Raw genomic sequence first — 17709 nt, forward strand, 5'->3', positions numbered from 1 at the left:
GGAAGCGGGGTCCCGACAGCGCAGCGGCCGCACAGCCTATGTTTTCCCAGCTCCAGACGTGAGCAGTGTGCTGCCCGCGACTCTTTCCAGAAGCTGTGCTGACGTGAAGCGTCGGGAGGAGGAAGCTGGCGCGTGGGGACCCCGAGCAGAGCCCTGGGTGGAGGGGGAGGTGGGGGGACAGAGACAGCCCGGAGGAGGGGTGGCCGGCGTGGGCTGGATCTGGTCTCATTGGGAAACGAAAGAGCTGGAAGCGCCTGGAAATTCTGTGTGGTTTTTAGGAGCCTGAACCACTGAGTCAGGGGTGGCGGGAGGAGGCAAGGGCGTGGGGCAGGCAAGGCCGCCTGCTGTCAGGGAGTCTAAGATGCTGAGAAGACCCCTTGTCTAAGGCTTGCGTCCGAGACCCCCATACTCAGAGCCCACTGCGACCCCCTGTGCCATCTCGGTCACCTGGACACGGGGTGGTCTGGGCGGCTGGCGGGCCCTCCTAGGTAGGTCTCGGGGTGCCCAGCCGCCCTCGGAGCTGAGGAAAGCCAGGCTGGGCTGCCTGCCGGGCTCCGTGTCCCAGCCGCCATGTCCCCGCAGCTCCATGGTGATCCGCGACCTCACGCTGCGCAGCGCCGCCAGCTTCGGCTCCTTCCACCTCATCCGGCTGCTGTACGACGAGTACATGTTCTACCTGGTGGAGCACCGCGTCGCCGAGGCCACCGGCGAGACGCCCATCGCCGTCATGGGCGAGGTGAGGGCCACTCCCCGGCAGGGCGTGGGTGTGCGTGGGCGGAGCGCGACACTGGCGGCCCCAAGAGAGGACACGTGCAGCCAGAGTGCTGGGGCCCACAGGCCTGGGTTCAGAGCCTCGCTCCCCGGTCACCTGCCCTCTGCGACCCTGCGCAGGAGTTCCTGCCTCCAGCGAGGCCTCAGACACCCTACTCTGGGGGGGTTATTGTGGGCAAATACACATAACCTAGAATTTCCCATTTTCCCATCTTAAAATGAACAATTCACTGGCATTTAGTGCATTCACAAAGTTGTGCAACCACCACCTCTGTCTAGTTCCAGAACATTCCATCCCCCCAAAAGAACCCTATCCCCATGAGCAGTCCCCCCACCCACTCCCAAGCCCCTGGCGCCCACGAGCCCGCTCTCTGTCTGTGGATCTGCCTGTTCTGGGCGTTTCCTGTCAATGGGGTCACACGCCGTGTGTCCTTCTGTGTCTGCTTCCCTCCCTGAGCATCGTGTGTGCAGGTCCATCCACGTGCGGCCGTGTCATGGCCTCGCTCCTCTTCATGGCTGCATAATATTCCAGCATGTGGGTGGGCCACCCTGTGTGGATCCATCATCCACTGATGGGCATTTGGGCTGTTTCCACTTGTCAGCTACTGTGAATGGTGCCGCTATGAACATTTGTGCACGGGTTTTCATTTGCACACCTGTTCTCTAGTCCCTTGGGCGGGTCCCCCCCAGGAGCGGAATTGCTGGGTCACGTGAGGTTGTTTTGAGGAAGAAACGAGGGGATATTGTAGAGCATTTAATACACAATAAGCCCCTGATAGAAAAAAATGGCAGCTGTTCCTCCATGGTCACTATTCCGAGGCCACAGCCCTGTCCCCTCCTGGCCTGGGCAGCCAGTGGCTCTCCAGCAGCTCCCAGGCGCGGCCCAGAAAGTGTCAGAGGGACGCCCCCCCCCCCCCCCCATGAGAGCCACTTCTTGTCCAGAACTCCTGTCCCTTACAAAGTGGAGGTCTGTCCTGGCTGTGGGTGGAGGACACGGCTCACGTCCCCCGGGCCGCTCTGTGCAGCCCCTGACGCTGGGCTTCTCTCTTCCAGTTCAACGACCTCGCCTCTCTGTCACTGACACTGCTCGACAAAGGTGCGTGTGGCCGTGGCTCTCCCTCCCGCCCTTGCTTGGTGGAAATGGGGGCGGCCTGGGGCAGGTTGGGGGCCTCCAGGAGCTGCCATCCAGGAGGCGAGTGACACCTCTGCGGGACTAGCCCCAGCGGAGCTCTGAGGAGCTGCCCTGCCACCTCCCCCTTGAGGGTGGCGCTTTGGGGCCCCTTCATCCTGCTCCTCAGGCACCTCCTGCAGCCACATCCGGAGGGGGAGCGGGGCAGGCGGGCCAGAAAGCCACCTCCTGGCCCATCCCTGCCTATGGGAGTGGGAGGGCCAACTGCCCAGGGAACCCTGCCAGGAACGTGACCCTGGCCCGTGGGCACTGGTCCGGGGAGGTCCTGGGTAAGGAGGCCCCTGGGCGCTGCAGGGCAGGCCAGGGAGGACCAGGTGACCAAGACCAGAGGCCACAGCGGTGCCCGAGCTGGGCCCGCTGGGGCCTGTGCACCTCCCTGAAGATGCGCTTCTCTCTCCCTCCTGTGCCTCCCCCGTCCTCGTCCCCACTGCTGACCCCGCAGATGACATCAGCGAAGACCGGGGCAGCGAGGCCGACTCGGACGCCCGCGGCCTGGGCGAGCCCCTGGTGAAGCGCGAGCGCAGCGACCCCGCCCACCCCCTGCAGGGCATCTAGCCAGGGCCCCGCTCCGGACCGACTCCTCGAGCCCCACCGGACAGTGCCTCTCAGACGAAGTGACCTTCCTGCCGCACGGCGTCCCACAGGACACACTCTTGCTCCAGAAGCACAGCTGTCCACCAGGCGGAGTGGCGCGGGCCCCGGGCGCCGCCCAGCTGTCTCCTCCCGGCTCCGAATGTTCTGGTTCTCCCCCTGCTGGACCGTGTGGGGCGTCCACACATCCCGCCGTGGGGGCTGGATCAGCCGGGGCCTCCGCCTGGCAGCTCCTCCATCCAGGCTTCACCATAATGTTAAAACAACTCAGCGGATCCCCGGAGGAAGGATGTCCTGCGGCTGTGGGGCAGGGCCAGGCTGGTGGCGGCCACAGGGCCCTGGTGCCCCTGCGGTGGGAAGGGACCGTCACACTGCTGTGCCCCGAGGTCCCTCGTGGACGGACCGCGCGCGGCCCCCTGCCCTGCCCAACCCCCGGGAGCCCCGTATCTAGACGCCAAAGGTTTCCAGAAGCAGCTCCCGCTTGGCTCAAAGAAGAAGTCACGGAAGCGGGCCCACTCATGCCAAGACACGGTGGTGTCTTTAAAAATCAAACCAGATTTATCAGCGACGCAAAGGTCTGGACTCTGTCCATGTTCACGGCCAACGTCAAGCCAAACCGCTGGGTCTGGACCGAGCTTGTTCCCAAGGGGCCGGGCGGTCAGCATCCAGCGGCGCCTCCAGAGGGCGGCCACGCCGCCAAGCCTGTGCCCAAACAGCCGTGCCTGCATCCCACTCCACAGAATCTTCCAGAACGCCGCCGAGTCCGCGATCCTGGAACCCTGTGACCCCGCGCAAGTCCCATCTTAAACTGCTCAAGTCGAAACTCTGCTCTGGGGACAAACGGCTCCTGAGGCCTCACACCCGGGACCCATCTCCATCCTCACACGTGGCACCAGCTTGTGCAGTTCTGTCCCCACACCAGCCGCAGGAGAAGGGACAGCCGTCTGGTCCAGGACGCACCGCCTTGTGACATGCAATCATTTCTCTTTTTGGAAATACGTTGATACCAATAGTTTTGTGCTGTTATTAGAACATTTCTTATGAATGTGCATATTGCAATATATTCGGTCCCTGGTATTTTTTTCTCCTTCATGCCGAAGGTACTAATGCCAACGCACATGGCCTTGAAAACCTTCCTTCCCATGGCAGGGTGCAGGGAGGGCAGAGGGGAAGGAGCAGGAAGCTGTGAGCCTGTTTCTGAAACCCAACGTCCGTGAGGATCAGCCTCGTTCAGGACTCAGATGGCATCAGACAGAAGGAGCGTCTTTACAATCCCGTCTCCTCTCGGGAGACGTGGAGGCCGCGGTCTGAGGATGGTGACAGCCCGCCTTTTCTTCTGCGCGTGGTGACCGACACAGACTGGGTTTCTGCCTCCCTCTGTCCTTGCAGGATTCCCCGAGGAGGAACACCCGCAACAGTAATGACACGAGCCTTCCAAGCCCCTTCTCGGTTTTCGTTGCAATAAACATGTTGAACGTACCCGTTTGGGGTCACGATCCACACTCCAGCCCCTGCCCCCACAGTGGCCCTGGAGGATGCGCCCTCCCTCCTGGCCTCCCCTGCCCGGGACAGCCAGCCTGGCCCAGAGGGGAAGCCGCGGGGCTGCCTGCAGCACTCCCCACCCCCACCCCAGGCTCCCTGTGGAATGTTCTAGAAGGAGCAGGCTCCCCAAGCCTCACTTAGCAAAGCCAGCCTCGGCCAGAGATGGCGAGAAACTCCTTCAGACGTGGCAGAATGAATGCCCGCCCAGCCACTGGTGTAGCCCACGGCGGTTCCCAGGGTTTATTCGGTAGAGTGATGGGGACCGATGTGCAGGATGCCCTAAGAATAGGGGCCAGGGCGGCGTCCCAAAAGCCTGTTCCTGGGCCCATCCTCGGGGAGCCCGGCTCGTGGGACTAGGGAGGGGCGGGAAACCCGTATGGTTGTGACCGTCCCCTCTCAGGGGCCTCTGCCACAGGTGATCGTAGGACTTTAACCCCGCGGGACAGCGACAGGCTGGGGAACCGGGAAGGGCCCTCAGGCAGGAGGATGTTCTGGAAACGTGGACGCAGCTCCCCGTCACCCGCCCTAAAGCTGCTTCTCGTGCCAGCCCAGTGCCCCATGTGCCCCCAGAGATCTCAGCCTCGGCCCCAGCCCAGGCCCCTCTGCCCCAGGGAGAGGCCTGGGGCCCCCAGGCAACACGGACACCGTCCGTCCCTTCCCTGGGCTGGAGCTCCCGGGCCCATGCGGCCTGATGCTCGGCTCTCACCATCTTGAGATCCTTGATCATTTTTCGACGCAGGCCAAGCTGTCATTGTGCACGGGGCCCCTCACATTTTGTGGCCTTCCTGGGGAACAGCCAAGACCCACCCACGCAGCCTCCCTTCCGCTGGGGGCCAGGTCCTGACTCTGGGCCGACTCCCAGCCCGGCTCCAGGAACCCAGACTGGCCCCTGCCCCCTCCAGCCTGGGGACCCTGAGCAGCAGCCACCCCCCAGCCCTGCCCCTCCGAGCGCCAGGCCCAGTGGCAGGGCGCCAGGGCCCCTGCTAGGAGAGCCAGGCCTGCCCTTGGGGCCTGAGTGGCTGGTGAGGCCCATGAGCACCCGTGGCGAGGCCCACATGATTACTGCCCCAGGAGCTGGAGAGGAGATGAGGAGGGGAGACCGCTGAAGGCCCAGAGGCTGTCAAGCCCCTCGAAGGGCCCAATGGATAGGGCCCTGGAGCACAGGCACTGCACAACAAGGGGGACCCAGTCCTCTCGAGAGCCCCTGGGAGGTTCTGACCAATCACAGCGGCTCCACGCTACATGGTTCTGTCCAGTCTCCTCCTCTTTTCAACAATCTCCCAAGGTAGGTGTTACCCCCATTGTACACACAGAAAAACTCAAGCTGCTGGCTGGAATGCAGACATGAAGGCTGGAGCACCAACAGCCATCTTGGGCCTCGAGGTGGACATCATATAGTAAGGATGGCAAAGCAATGAGACAGACGGAGCCTAGGACCCTGGTGATCATTACAGCCCTAATAGCCTCCAGTAAGAGTTCAATAAGCTGCAGTTGGGGGGTGCAGGGGGACCCAGAGATTTCCTGCTTCCAAGAGCTCTCTGGTAGTAAGAACTCTGAAGGAAGATGTAAGGTGCATGCACACGCGTGCACACACACACGCACACCCCAACTGCAGACGTGCTGAGAAGGGAGAGATTCTCCCCGGCTGGGAGTGACACCCCTCCCCCGGTTTCTCTCCCGCCTCTCAAGCTGCTGCCCTTCTGCGCCTGCGTCCTGCGCCTTCCACACCCTCCGTGAGCTCGTCCATCCTCCCACCTGCCCCACAGCTGCCCACCCACCGCTGCTCCAAGGTCCTGGGGGCCTCGCCCTCCACAGAGCAAGACTGGATGGGGCTCGGCATCCAGCTGTCCAGACCTCCTCCCCGTGTCTCCATCACAGCGTGGGTCCTACCATCCTTCCAACCGCCCGAGCCAGAAACCCGGGGCCACCCACCCCTCCTACCTCTTCGAAACGCACAAAAGCTGCCCCCTCGATGCTCTGATTTCTCGCTCCTGGAGTTCAGCCCACTGTCTCATTTCGGGCTCTTTCACCTTCGCACACACACACACACCCCTTCTTCTTGAATAGCACTCATCTTAATCGACACCTCCTCCAGGAAGCCTTCCTGGAAGCTCCCCAGCTCGATTCGGATCCTTCTACACCCCCCCCCCCCGTGTCCCATACGTTCCTGTAATTGCTTGTCATTGGCTCTGTGGGTGAGCAGCTCTCGTCTGCCTCACTCGATATTCTATTTCCCAAATCCAGCACAGTGTGCGCTCAACGGTGGCTGAGAGGCTGAGTGCATGAGGAGGGCTCCCAGGAGGAGGTACTATTCATGGTCCATGCAGAGGTAGGGGAAAGGAGGAGAGAAAAGGGAGGAATGGTCAGGAATGGCCAAAGTAAAGAAAATCAAAGTCATTCAGAAGGCCACCTGCAGAATTGTTGATCTGATCAGAGCTGAGATTCAGAAAGACTTATCCCGGCACAGTGGGTTCACCAGAAAAGCCTGGAAGCAGGAGGTCACATAGGTATTTGCTAAGATGGCACAAGCGGGGGCATGAGGGTCTAGCAGGCCAAGTGGGTTATGAGATCGAGTTGGTGCATTATGACCAGTGTAGTTTTCGCAAGTTTTTTTTTTTTTTTTTTTTGCTGTGGAAGATTGGCCCTGAACTAACATCTGTGCCAATCTTCCTCTATTTTGTATGTGGGTTGCTGCCACAGCATGGCTGCCAACGAGTAGTGTAGGTCCGCTCCCAGGAACCAAACCTGGCTGCCGAAGCAGAGTGTGAAAACATAACCACTAGGACACTGGGCAGCCCCTAGTTTTCTTTTTAATGGGCCAGGATAGAAAGAGAAAACATCAGGAGTGTTCACGTAATAAAGATAGATGTGGCTCCGCAAAATCCTTATTTCGGTACCTCTGATGTGTGTACATACACACATGGCATGGGCTGCAACGTAGAACGTACTGAATATACACATGGCTCGAAAGCCACGATACTGGAGAGCCGTCCTCAAGCTATTCTGAGGTCAGGGCTCCCTTCTAGAATGCCCTGTGATGGAGGTCCGTGGGGTTTCCCTCTCCAGCATTCCTTCCACCTTCTTTTGGAATAACGCCCTGATTCCTCTTTGGGGAACGACCTTTCTCCCCGGGTTTTCAAGACCCTCTCCGTGTGGGCGCCCTCACATCCTCAGGACACTGTTCCAGGCAGAGCAAACAGAGGGAACGACTTGTCGGGTGTGGCCAGCAGCCAGGAGACTCGGGGGCGGGAGGTGGGGTGGGGCTGGAGGGAGAAGCGAGGGGAGACAGACGGGGCGGGCTTCCTACATCCTTGTGGGGACTTGGGTTTCATTCCGGGAGTGCTGGCCCCTGAGCAAGGGGCCCAGGACCTCAAGGCGGGTAGAGAACTCCCCTCCATCCACCTTGGTCCAGACGACTGGCCGCCGGACCCCTCCCCTCCGATGTCTCAAATGGCACCTGGACCTGCCGCTGGGCCCCTAGAGGACTCGCTGGGTCACTATTTCGTGGAGGCACAAACTGGGTGGGGTCGGGGACAGCGGGAGGGGCAGGGACTCATCACGCGGCCGCCCTCGGGACGCAGCCGACACTGTCTCCTGGGAATCTGAGCCGGGAGCTGCATCTAAGACCGACAGCAACACGGCTGGGCGTTCTCGGGGAGGTGCCCTGTCATCCTCAGGTCCCTCCGCAGCCGCCCCGTTCCTTCTCTGTTCTCTTAGATCTTATGAGCATCCTCATAACTTTCCAGCAAATTCCCCCTTTTGCTTCCACGGGCCAGAGGTGGTTTGGGGGTTTGCAACCCGCCTGCAAATCGACACGCCCTGGGTTCCCGGCAAGCCCGCAGTCAGCTTGCGAGGACGGAGAGCCCGCGAGTGACAGGCGGCGCATGCGCAGTGCCGGCACCCCGCCCCTCGGGCCGCCTCCTCCCCCGCCCGCGCCCGCGGACCAGGCTCCGGGGCTGCCGGGCCTCGGAGATCCAGCCGGCTGGGCCCCTTCGCCGTCCCTCTGCCGCCCCCCAGCGTCCCTGTGCGACACGGCGCCTTCCTGTCCCCCGGGGAGCTGCGCGCTCGGATTTTGCCTGGCATGCAGGCTGTTCGGGTTACGAAATGGCAACAACGCCTGGACAGACCTCAAGCAACCGAGCGAAGGAGCCAGCTTCCTCTTCTCCCTCGTCCTCAAAGATTCCCCGCTTCTTTATCTCCCCACGAGATGATCAGTCATCACAAAAGGACAAGCGGTCCCCGGGCAGACACCATCCAAAGCGGGAGATCCAAGCCAGCCTCGGTCACGGCACAGGCGGGCGTCACGTGCCCCCGGACGCACCATGCTCCCTCACTCCAGCCCCAAATGCATGACCTGAACGTAACGACGAGCCCACATTAAGGGGCGTGCTGCAAAAGCGCTGGGCGATACGCGCTTCCAGGGTCGTGGTCAAGAAAAAAACCGGATCTAGAGGAGCCAGAGGAGACTAAGAAGGGACGGCAAAGGGCAACGTGGGGTCCAGGGCTGCCTCCCAGAAGAGGAAAAAAACATGAACGATGAACAGATGCAATCTGAATACGGTTTGTACATTAGCGAATGGGCTCCCATCCGTGTGCATTTCATGGTTTCCATCATCGCACTGTGTCGACATAAATGTTAATATCTAGGGAAGCTGGGGGGAGGCTTTACGGAACCCTTTGCACTATTTTTGCAACTTGTTTGTAGGTCAGAGTTCATTTTACATTGAAAAGTTAAAATTTTTAAAAATCACAAATAAATTGGAATAAGTATTTCCTCCCAGTTCCGTACCACACGTAGCTGCTGCGGGATACGGGAGAGGGGGAAGCCGACGCCCCCAGCGTGGGGCAGGGGTCCCCCTCTGAGCGTCGGCCACAGTGGACATCCTGCCGTCAGGAACTTGACCCTGTGGACGGAGGGAGGACAAGGAAGGGCGCTGAGCAGACGAAGCCACCAGGATGACGTCCCTCCGCCCCCACCTGACTCTCAGCATCTGCGGGGCAGCAACCGGAGCAGAGGGATCTCTGGGTCCTGGACCTCAGGGTGGGGCTGGGCCCAGAGCAGACACTTCACACGCCAGCTCCCTGCCCGCCAGGGGAAGACGACACTCAAAGTATAGCTGCGCAGGCACAACGTGGAGCCCAACCACAGAAGCCATTTCTGACTTGGCTGGGAAGAGGGGATGCTCACAGTTCTCAGAGCCCAGCCCGGGCTCAGGGGTGCTCTGACTGGTCCCCTGGTGAGCCCAGGAGGAAGAGGCAGCAGAGACCCATCAGCAGGTTAGGGGGAGTCATTGGGATCCCGCCATTTCCCACTTCCAACCCTTGTATTAGGAAAAACCCCAAACTCTGCACTGTGGCCTATAAGGCCCCTCACGCCCCCTCCCTCATCTCATCGCCTCATTCTGCCCTGGCTGCACGGAGCTCCGCCAGCTCACCAAAATTGTTTCCTGCCTCAGGACCTTTGCACTGACGTTCTGTCCAGAATGCTCCTCCTGCAAAACTCCTATGAAATGTCACCTCTTCAAAGAGGACTTCCCTGACCAGCCAATCAAAAGCATCCCCTTTCTGGTGCTCGCTGACAATCTGCGGTTTGATTTTCTTTGCAGCACTAGTCACTATCTCGAATTATTTTGCTAACCTGACTATTGTCAGTCTCGCCACAAAAGAATACAAAGGTCCATGAAGAAGGGAGAGTCTCTCTTGTTCATACTGGGCCCCAACATGTAGAACAGTGCTGGCGCACAGTAGGTGCAGTGGATGCGTACAGCCGTGTGACTGACGTGAACAGTGCTGGCACACAGTAGGTATGGTGGATGCATACAGCCGCGTGACTGACGTGAACAATACTGGCGCACAGTAGGTGCAATGGATGCATACAGCCATGTGACTGACATGAACAGTGCTGGCACACAGTAGGTGTGGTGCATGCCTACAGCCGTGTGACCAACGTGAACAGTGCTGGTGCACAGTAGGTGTGGTGGATGCGTACAGCTGTGTAACAAATATCCCCAAACGGGGGGGCGGGGGGGTCAGAACAGTGAGCGTCATTAATTTCTCTGCCACAGTGTTTGTGGGTGAGACTGGGGAAGGGCGAGGCTGGGCAGCTGTCCCCCAGGGGCTTTGCCACGTGGCCTGTGACTGAGCTTCCCCACAGCGCAGCCACCTCAAGGCAGTGCCTCAGCGATGGCTGAAGGCTCTAGAAGCATCTGTGCCTGCAGCCGACAGCAGCTGCACGTCTGCCCTCGTCCTGGCCTCGCCTCCTTCGTTACAGCATCATTTCCACTGTGTTCTCTGCTTGGACCAGGAACAAGTCCAGCCTCTCAAAGGGAGGGAACAGCGACCTCACCTCCGATGGGGAGAGGGGCCAAGAATGTGGAGTCATCTTTTAAAATTCTCTCCGTAAGTGCTCAACACATATTTGGTCCATAAATAACTGTGACTAAGTCATTTTGGTCGAGGAGGCCAGAGAATGGAGCGAGGGCAGGCTGAAGGGGCTGGCTGCTGGCCGCCACCAGCGCTGTCACGGGCACTGTGAAACCGGTGGAAACCAAGCTGGCTCGTCAGGATGACAGGTTTAGTGTCTCTCAACGGCCCTTGAAAAAGCACAGCTGAACGATGTTTAGCGAGCGATGACATGTTGCTGGGAGTTCCCCAAAGTGTGGGAAGAATGTGGCGGATGAAATGACTTTCGGAGACACGCAGACATGGCACTGAATGCCACTGAGTCGCACGGATTAGAGCCTTCTCATCGTGTCAAGGAAAACGTTTTGGCGGAGTGAGAGGCCTTTCAAACCCTCTAAGACTTTCTAATCTCTCTTTACATCAAAGGAAAAGCAGACTTGGGCTCAGCATCCACCCAGAATTGACGAGCATTGTGTTCATGTTTATTTTTGCAATTATCTCCTAGGCACGGCTTAGCAGCTTTCGACTTAAATGGTGATATATTCAATCTATTTAATGTAAACTTAAACCCATAAAAAGGCATATAAAGAAAACTACTAGGTTTATTAAAGGTCAGAGGGTTTAGAGATATGGGAAAGGCCGGGAAGATCTTCCCACGAGAAATTACATAAAATGAAATATAAAGAAACGAACAAGCTAGAAATGAGGAAACCTAAGTCGACACACTGTGGGCGACCAGATGGACTGGAGGACCCCCTGGGGCCATTCCACACTGACATTCTAGCGATTTCTGGAGAATTTCTAACTCAAGGTCTGTGGCCTGTGCCCGAGGCCTGGTGGCAAAATCTAAGATAGCAGAATCAAGTCGGGGAAATTTGTAATAGTATTAACTATACCCCACTGCCAACAATAAATAGAACTTCCACTTAAAGTTTCCTGAACGGTGCTTCTCAAGATCTAATGTGCAGAGGAAGCCCTGGGTATCTTGTTAAAATGCAGATCTGATTCAGGTCTAGGTTGGGGCCTGGGATTCTGTTAGTGGGGTTTTTTTTTGTTTTTTTTTTTTTTTTTTTGGTGAGGAAGATTGGCCCTGAGTTAACATCTGTGGTCAGTCTTGCTCTTTTTGCTTGAGGAAGATTGTCACTGAGCTAACATCTGTGCCAACCTTCCTGTGTTTTATGTGGGACGCTGCCACAGCATGGCTTGACGAGTGGTGCTAGGTCTGCGCCCAGGATCTGAACCTGCGAACCCTGGGTCACCGAAGGGGAGTGCGCAAACTTCACCACCATGCCACCAGGCCGGCCCCTGGGATTCTATATTTCTAACAAGCTCCCAGGTGACGTTGATGCTGCTGGCTTGGAAACCACACTGGGAAAGTAGCAGATTCTAGGAAAAAAGTCATGTAAATACACATGTCCTAGATTAGGGGTGGGCAAACTTTTTCTGTAAAGACCCAAATAGAAGATATTTCAAGTTTTATTGGTCAGACCGTCTCTGCCAGGACTCAGCTCTGTTGCTGCAGATTGAAAGCAGCCATGGACAATTCATAAACGAGGAAGTGTGGCTGTTTGCAATGAAAACTTTATTGATGGACACCGACATTCAAACTTCATACAATTTTCACAGGATGAGATACGCTTCTTTTTTTCCCAACCAACTAAACATGTAAATTCTTAGCTCGCAAGTCACATGTGGCCCATGGGCTAGAGGTCCTCCTTGTCTGGATCATCCTGGAGGAGTGGAGCTGGGATTCAAATCTAGGTAAGACATGGGACACAGAGGCCCAAGCAGAGGGATCAGCAAGTGCAAAGATCCTGAGGCTGGAAGGAGTCTGGAAAGACCCAGAAAGACCCACGTGGCCGAACTGCAACGAGCAAGGGGGAGACGGGAGCAAAGCATCGGGGGCTTCGCCAGCCTGACTGGGAGGTTCAGAATTTATTCCAAGTTCAGTAGAAAGCAGTTTGGAAGCACTGAGCAAAGCTGTGCCCTGGATCTCACTTCTGTTTCTAAAAGATTGCTCTGCGTGCTGCTGTGGGTGGAACAGCCTGGAGCTCCCTGAGAAGAAGAGGCAGGAGAGCAGAGAGAGAGGGGGCCATCCAGTCTTCCAGGAGGAAGAGAAGGGTGGTCTGGCCTAGGGTGGGGACAGCCGAGCTGGTGAGAACAGGTGGATCTGGGCTCTATTTTCGAGGCGAGGCAGAGCCCACAGGATGTTCCCAGAGATTCGGAGCCGGGGAGTTGAGAACGAATCCAGGGTGTGCGATAGTCTCACATCAGCCTTGGGGCCGGGGGGGGGGGGGGGGGGGGGGGAATCAGCCCATTTTACAGATGAAACTTGAGGCCAACCCGATTCCAGGCGTTGCTCGGTTCCAGGCGCTGCTGGTTCCAGGCGTCGGGGTCTGGCCTCCTGGAGTTCTCATTCCGGTGGCTTGTGCTGGGGATCCCCTGCCCCACTGAACGCCCCCCTTGGCCAGTGATCTTCAACCTCTGACCTCTGCTTCCCCCTCACCTCCCCACACGGCCTCGGGAAACCGTTTGCCCGACGTGCTGGCCGCTCCGAAGGGGAAACTGAGGCCCGGAGCGACCCGCCGTCCCCCAGTCCCCGCGGGCCTCCCCCTCAACTTCGGGCCTGCGCGTGTGGAAGGCGCCCCGCAGATCCAGGATTTACCTAGAGGAAGGCTTCGATCGACGGGCTCGCTCTCCCAGCTCGAGGGACCCCCCCGGGAAACCAGCGGAAAGTAGGGGCGTCAAGCCCCAGCTCTTGCAACCAGCGCCACGTCCACTGCGCATGCGCCCTGCCCTGCCCACGCCCCCCTCGGGCGGCGGGAAAAGGAGGCGGGGGCGGTTAATGCGCAGGCGCGTGCTCGGCCTGAGGCCGGGCCGGGGCCGGCGGTCGGGAGCGCGACTCCGCGCCGGGCTCAGCGCGCAGGCGCGAGCTGCCCGCCTCGCTCGGAGTCGGCTCGGGAAGTGCGCAGGCGCGGGAGTTTCTGGCAGCAAGCAGACGAGCCCAGGCCGGCGCGGGGCCTTGTGGGAGGGCTTAAGGAAGTAAAATGGCGGACCTGGCGAACGAAGGTAGGGGAGGCGCCGTCGGGGGCCAGCCGGCGGCTGGGGGGCGGGCGGCGGGAGGCCCGGGGGCCACAGGCCCGAGGGGTGGGCGCCCCGGAGGGTGGGGGGCCCGTCCGCCCCGGGAGAGCGGCCCAGCTCGCTCCGCAGCCGCCCCCCAGCGCGTCCCCCCAGGCCGGGCTCACCGGCCCGGCCCATCACCCCCGGCAGCGCTGGCCCTGCCGCCGTCCGGCCGGGGCGCCCGGGAGGCCGCTGCGGCCGCGGCCCCGAGGCCCTTCCGCCCCGCGGGCCAGGCCGGGGGCCGAGGGGGCGGGAGGCGCGGCCTGGGCGCCTGGGCCTCGGATGTAAATAGCCCCCGGGCCTGGTGGTGGGCCCGGCGCGCCGCGCTCGCTCCCGCCCCTCGTCCTCGGGGACCCGCCTCCCCGCCGCCGGCCCGCGGGGCTCTCTCGTCCTCCACGGCCCGTCCCGTCTGTCTTCACCCCGCGCCCCGAGCTGGGCCCCCGCTTCCTGCCGGTTCCCCCGGTCCCTCCGCGGCCACCGAGAGGGGCGCCTCGGGCCCCCGCCGCAGGATGGGGGCCGCCGAACGCCCCGGCTGTTGGGGCCCTTTTTCGTTGCCCGGGCAGAGCGCGTGTGACTTCCCTCCTCCGTCGGGCGCTGACGTCCCCCCCCGCCCCCCCCCGACCCCCGAGCGTTTTTGACAAGGTTACGGTTCCGGATGCCCCGGAGGAAGCGCTCCGCGAGCTGCTGTCTGCTTCTATCGGCAGCGGGGTCGATGCCGCTGTAGCTTCAGGACTTCCGAGGCCTATTTTTAGCTCCCTCCGTTTCTAGGTGCACAACCGCAGGCAGGCCGGCTACCTCCCTGGCCCCGATTCCCCCCGCACCGCGCTCCCTGCGATGGGGGGGGGGTGTCCTGGGGTTCCCATGCTGAAATGCATGAATGATGATAATGGGGGCCCACCCTGGTGGAGCACTGAGGATGCTCCAGATACTGTTCAGAGTCTTGACGCGTGTTGTCCCCGGTAGTACGCGCTTCTCGCAAAAGCTGCACGAGGTGGGTCCTGTTAGCCCTGTTCTCGGTGTGGAAACGGAGTTAAAGTGGTTAAGTTACTTGTCCAAGGCAGGTCACTCAGCTAGTGAGGAGCGGGCATGTGAATCAAGGTGGCCTGGCTTCAAGGCCCCCCACCCTGCTTTGGCCCTCTCATGCCACGTCTGTTTTGTAAGATAAAGACGCGGGTAGAGGGTTGAAGTGTTCTGTTCATGAGATCCACGTAAAGGCAGGAGAGGAACTGCATAAGTGGGAGTCAGTATGACGTACTGGATATGTTTACACCTTGGGCCCATTCAGTTTCTTGATTCAAGACTCGTAGATCCGGCATCATATTCGCCATCTCCATTTGGGTGTCTCAGAGACACAGCAAACAAAATTTCTCTTTCCCCCCAAACCTGCTCATCCCACAGTTTTTCCTCCATGGTAGTACATGGCAAGTCCCTTCTTTGGCTTAAAAGCCCCGAAGTCTCCCTTGACTCCTCTCTTTTCTCCTGCGCCACAGCATAGCCTGTCAGTTCGACCTTAAAAAGATTTCCAGAGGGGGCCGCTTCTCACCACCGACACTGCCACCACAGGGGCCTCCCTGCCACCCTCACCCTTCTGCCAACGTCTCAGCCCAGAAGCCAGGGTGGCCCCCCGATACCGCCCCATCCTCCTCTGCCACTGCTGTCCCCCGACTCGCTGTGCTTTTACCACTCTGGCCGTCTCGGTGTCCCTCGGATGGTCCGTCCACTCCTCTTATTTATGCCTTTGACCCTGCTGGTTCTTCTGCCTGAATCTGTCTTCCCCCGATAGCCCGTGGCTCCCTCCTTCTCCTCCGTCCGATTTTTACTCAACTGTTACTTGATGATTGAGAACTTCTCTGACCACCTATTTTAAATTGGGTCCACACTCGCTATCCCCTCTCCCCTGCTTTATTTTCCTCCACAGCCCTGACACCATCTGGCAAGCTGGCTTATTGTCTGCTTGACTCCCCCTCCCCTAGAATAGGAGCTCCACGTGGGTGGGGATTTTTCTCTGTCATGACCCCCGATGGTTCCCTAAATCTAGAACGGTGCCTGCCACCCAGTAGGTATCCAGGAAATGTTTGTTGAATGAATGAATGAATGAATGCATTTATCAGTGAGGACCCTCATTGTGAGGTATACTTTTGAGCACAAAGGGAAAACTGTGAATTCCTGTTTTCCAGGGATAGCATTTCTAGCACGTGTGCTGGCACATGAGCTGTCGCTTGTAAATTGCGTAATTGAACGGGTAAGTGTCAAATTGAGAAACAGAATTTCTGTTACTTACAGTTTTTGCCTGATAAATGCCGGACTCACCTCAGACTTTGCCTCCGATGCTAGTCCTGGCATCGTTGTCCTCAGGACATCAAACCTTAGTGGCTTTTTGTGCCTCCCATATCCCTGCCCTTCTTGAATTGGTTGCGATGTGTTTCTCGCCCCCGTTTCTGGCTTTGGCTTGTGCAGCCCGCTAAGATGTTTAATTTCGTATCCACAGTGTGAACTGGGCCTTCCTGTGCGTTTGGAAGCCTCAGGGATTGGCCCAAACTGTGCTTTCTTTCCTCCTGTTTAAGCTCCAGTCACACGGCCTCTTGGCTTCTGTCTTTCCAGCCTGGGGTCCTAAGCTGGTCCTTCCTCACACCCAACCCCTCTGTCTCTGTTCTCTGGGCCGTTGCCACCTCTGTGTGAGTCTGAGGCAGTGGCTGTTCCCCCGGGCTGGACGTCAGAGTCACCTGGGGAGCTTTCTTAAAATGCTCAGTCCCCACACCCGCCCCACCCATTCCGATTCTGCGAGGTGTTGGGTGGGCCCCGGGTGTCCGTCCAGTTAGAAGGCTGCACCAACGATCCTGACGTGCAGCCAGTGTTGAGAACCAGTGGGCTGGGTAGTACATGTCAGGAGTGCTGTGTTGTGTACAAAGACAGGTTTCCAGTTGTGAATACAATACAGCGTCTTGTTAGTCCTCGTTGCCATGGTGATCTCTTCAGGGATGGTGACAGCGACTCCTGCAGCCCTTTCTTGGTGGTCCTGTAGCCCCTGACTTTAAAGTCCAGTTGGAGTGCTTCTCTCCCGGGAGAAAGAGAGAGTGTGTGTGTGTGAGTGTGAGTGTGTGTTTTTTACACTTGTGTCCTGGGATATTCTCTTCTGCTTGGCATTTCGCTGTTGCTACGTCCCAGACTCGTTACTCGTCCTTTCTCTGGAGCTACTCTGCATCATAGGCTGACGTCAGGCTTTGAGGCAGCGCAGCGTTATTCCCTGGTGAAGGTGAAGAGTGGGAAGAGGGCGATAGCGTGTCTGAGCTCTGGGAAGTCTTTGAGTCTAGATGCCAGCAGCAGAAGGGACCGTGCACGTGTGATGAATCCTTGCCGGCCACCTGGGAGACCACAGAAAGCAACTTTGGCCCTACCGACATTTGGGGCCGCGTGATTCTCTGTCGTGAGGGCTGTCCTGTGCCTTGGGGGATGTTTAGCAGCATGGTGGCATCCCTGACTCCAGCCACAAAGTGCCAGGAGCTCACCCGTCCCCTGCACCCCTGCCCCAGGGGTCATGGCAACCCAATGTGTCCTCAGACTTGGCAGAGTGTCCCGGGGCAGGGGACTGGTATATGATGAGGTGGGGCCCAGGCTTTGCCTTGGAGACAACTGGGTTTGTGTTTTGACTCAGTCTCGGACTCTCTGAGTGACTTTGGGCAAATCCATAAGGCCTTTGAGCCTCAGTTTAATGGCCAGCAAAATGGGCATAATGATGATCGCAATATCCCATGGCTGCTGTGGGCAGTGGCTGCATTAACACATGTAAATTATTTAGCACCGATCCCAGACCACAGTGACAGTAAGTGGTAGCTATTTTTACTACAGGGGACTCGTGCTGTAGACACATTTAGCTTAAGTGCTCAGCAAAGGGAGAGCAAGAACTAAGTGCACAGAGTGTGGTGACTCCACGCCCACTGGGCAAGATGGCCCTGAGGCCGGCCCCTGGCGGGAGGCCAGTGGAGCTGGGCCATCAGTTGCCCTGGGTCCTCTCTGGCCTCTCGTTGCGTGGTAATCTGGTCATGGGGTCTCAGGCTCGGCACTATAGACATTTGGGCCCAGATGATTCTTTGTTA

General features: G+C 58.8%; 2 protein-coding genes across 5 annotated transcripts in view; both read left to right on the forward strand.

The window, feature by feature from the left end:
* Positions 1–3610, forward strand: part of RFX2 (regulatory factor X2) — a 91407-nt gene extending 87797 nt beyond the window's left edge. For all 3 annotated transcript variants that reach the window (XM_046685632.1, XM_046685633.1, XM_046685634.1), the window contains 3 exons: positions 583–736; positions 1825–1867; positions 2403–3610. In XM_046685632.1, coding sequence (XP_046541588.1) covers positions 583–736; positions 1825–1867; positions 2403–2515 — 310 coding nt within the window. In that variant the 3' untranslated portion in view covers positions 2516–3610. The remainder of the gene's footprint in view (positions 1–582; positions 737–1824; positions 1868–2402) is intronic.
* A 9855-nt stretch (positions 3611–13465) lies between these two features.
* Positions 13466–17709, forward strand: part of RANBP3 (RAN binding protein 3) — a 52446-nt gene continuing 48202 nt past the window's right edge. Inside the window, exon 1 of one of the 2 annotated variants that reach the window (XM_046684993.1) lies at positions 13466–13564. In XM_046684993.1, the coding sequence (XP_046540949.1) occupies positions 13543–13564 (22 nt within the window). In that variant the 5' untranslated portion in view covers positions 13466–13542. The remainder of the gene's footprint in view (positions 13565–17709) is intronic. The other variant, XM_046684997.1, reaches the window with a different exon arrangement.

The sequence above is a fragment of the Equus quagga genome, chromosome 14, assembly GCF_021613505.1.
Source record: "Equus quagga isolate Etosha38 chromosome 14, UCLA_HA_Equagga_1.0, whole genome shotgun sequence".
NCBI lineage: Eukaryota > Metazoa > Chordata > Mammalia > Perissodactyla > Equidae > Equus > Equus quagga.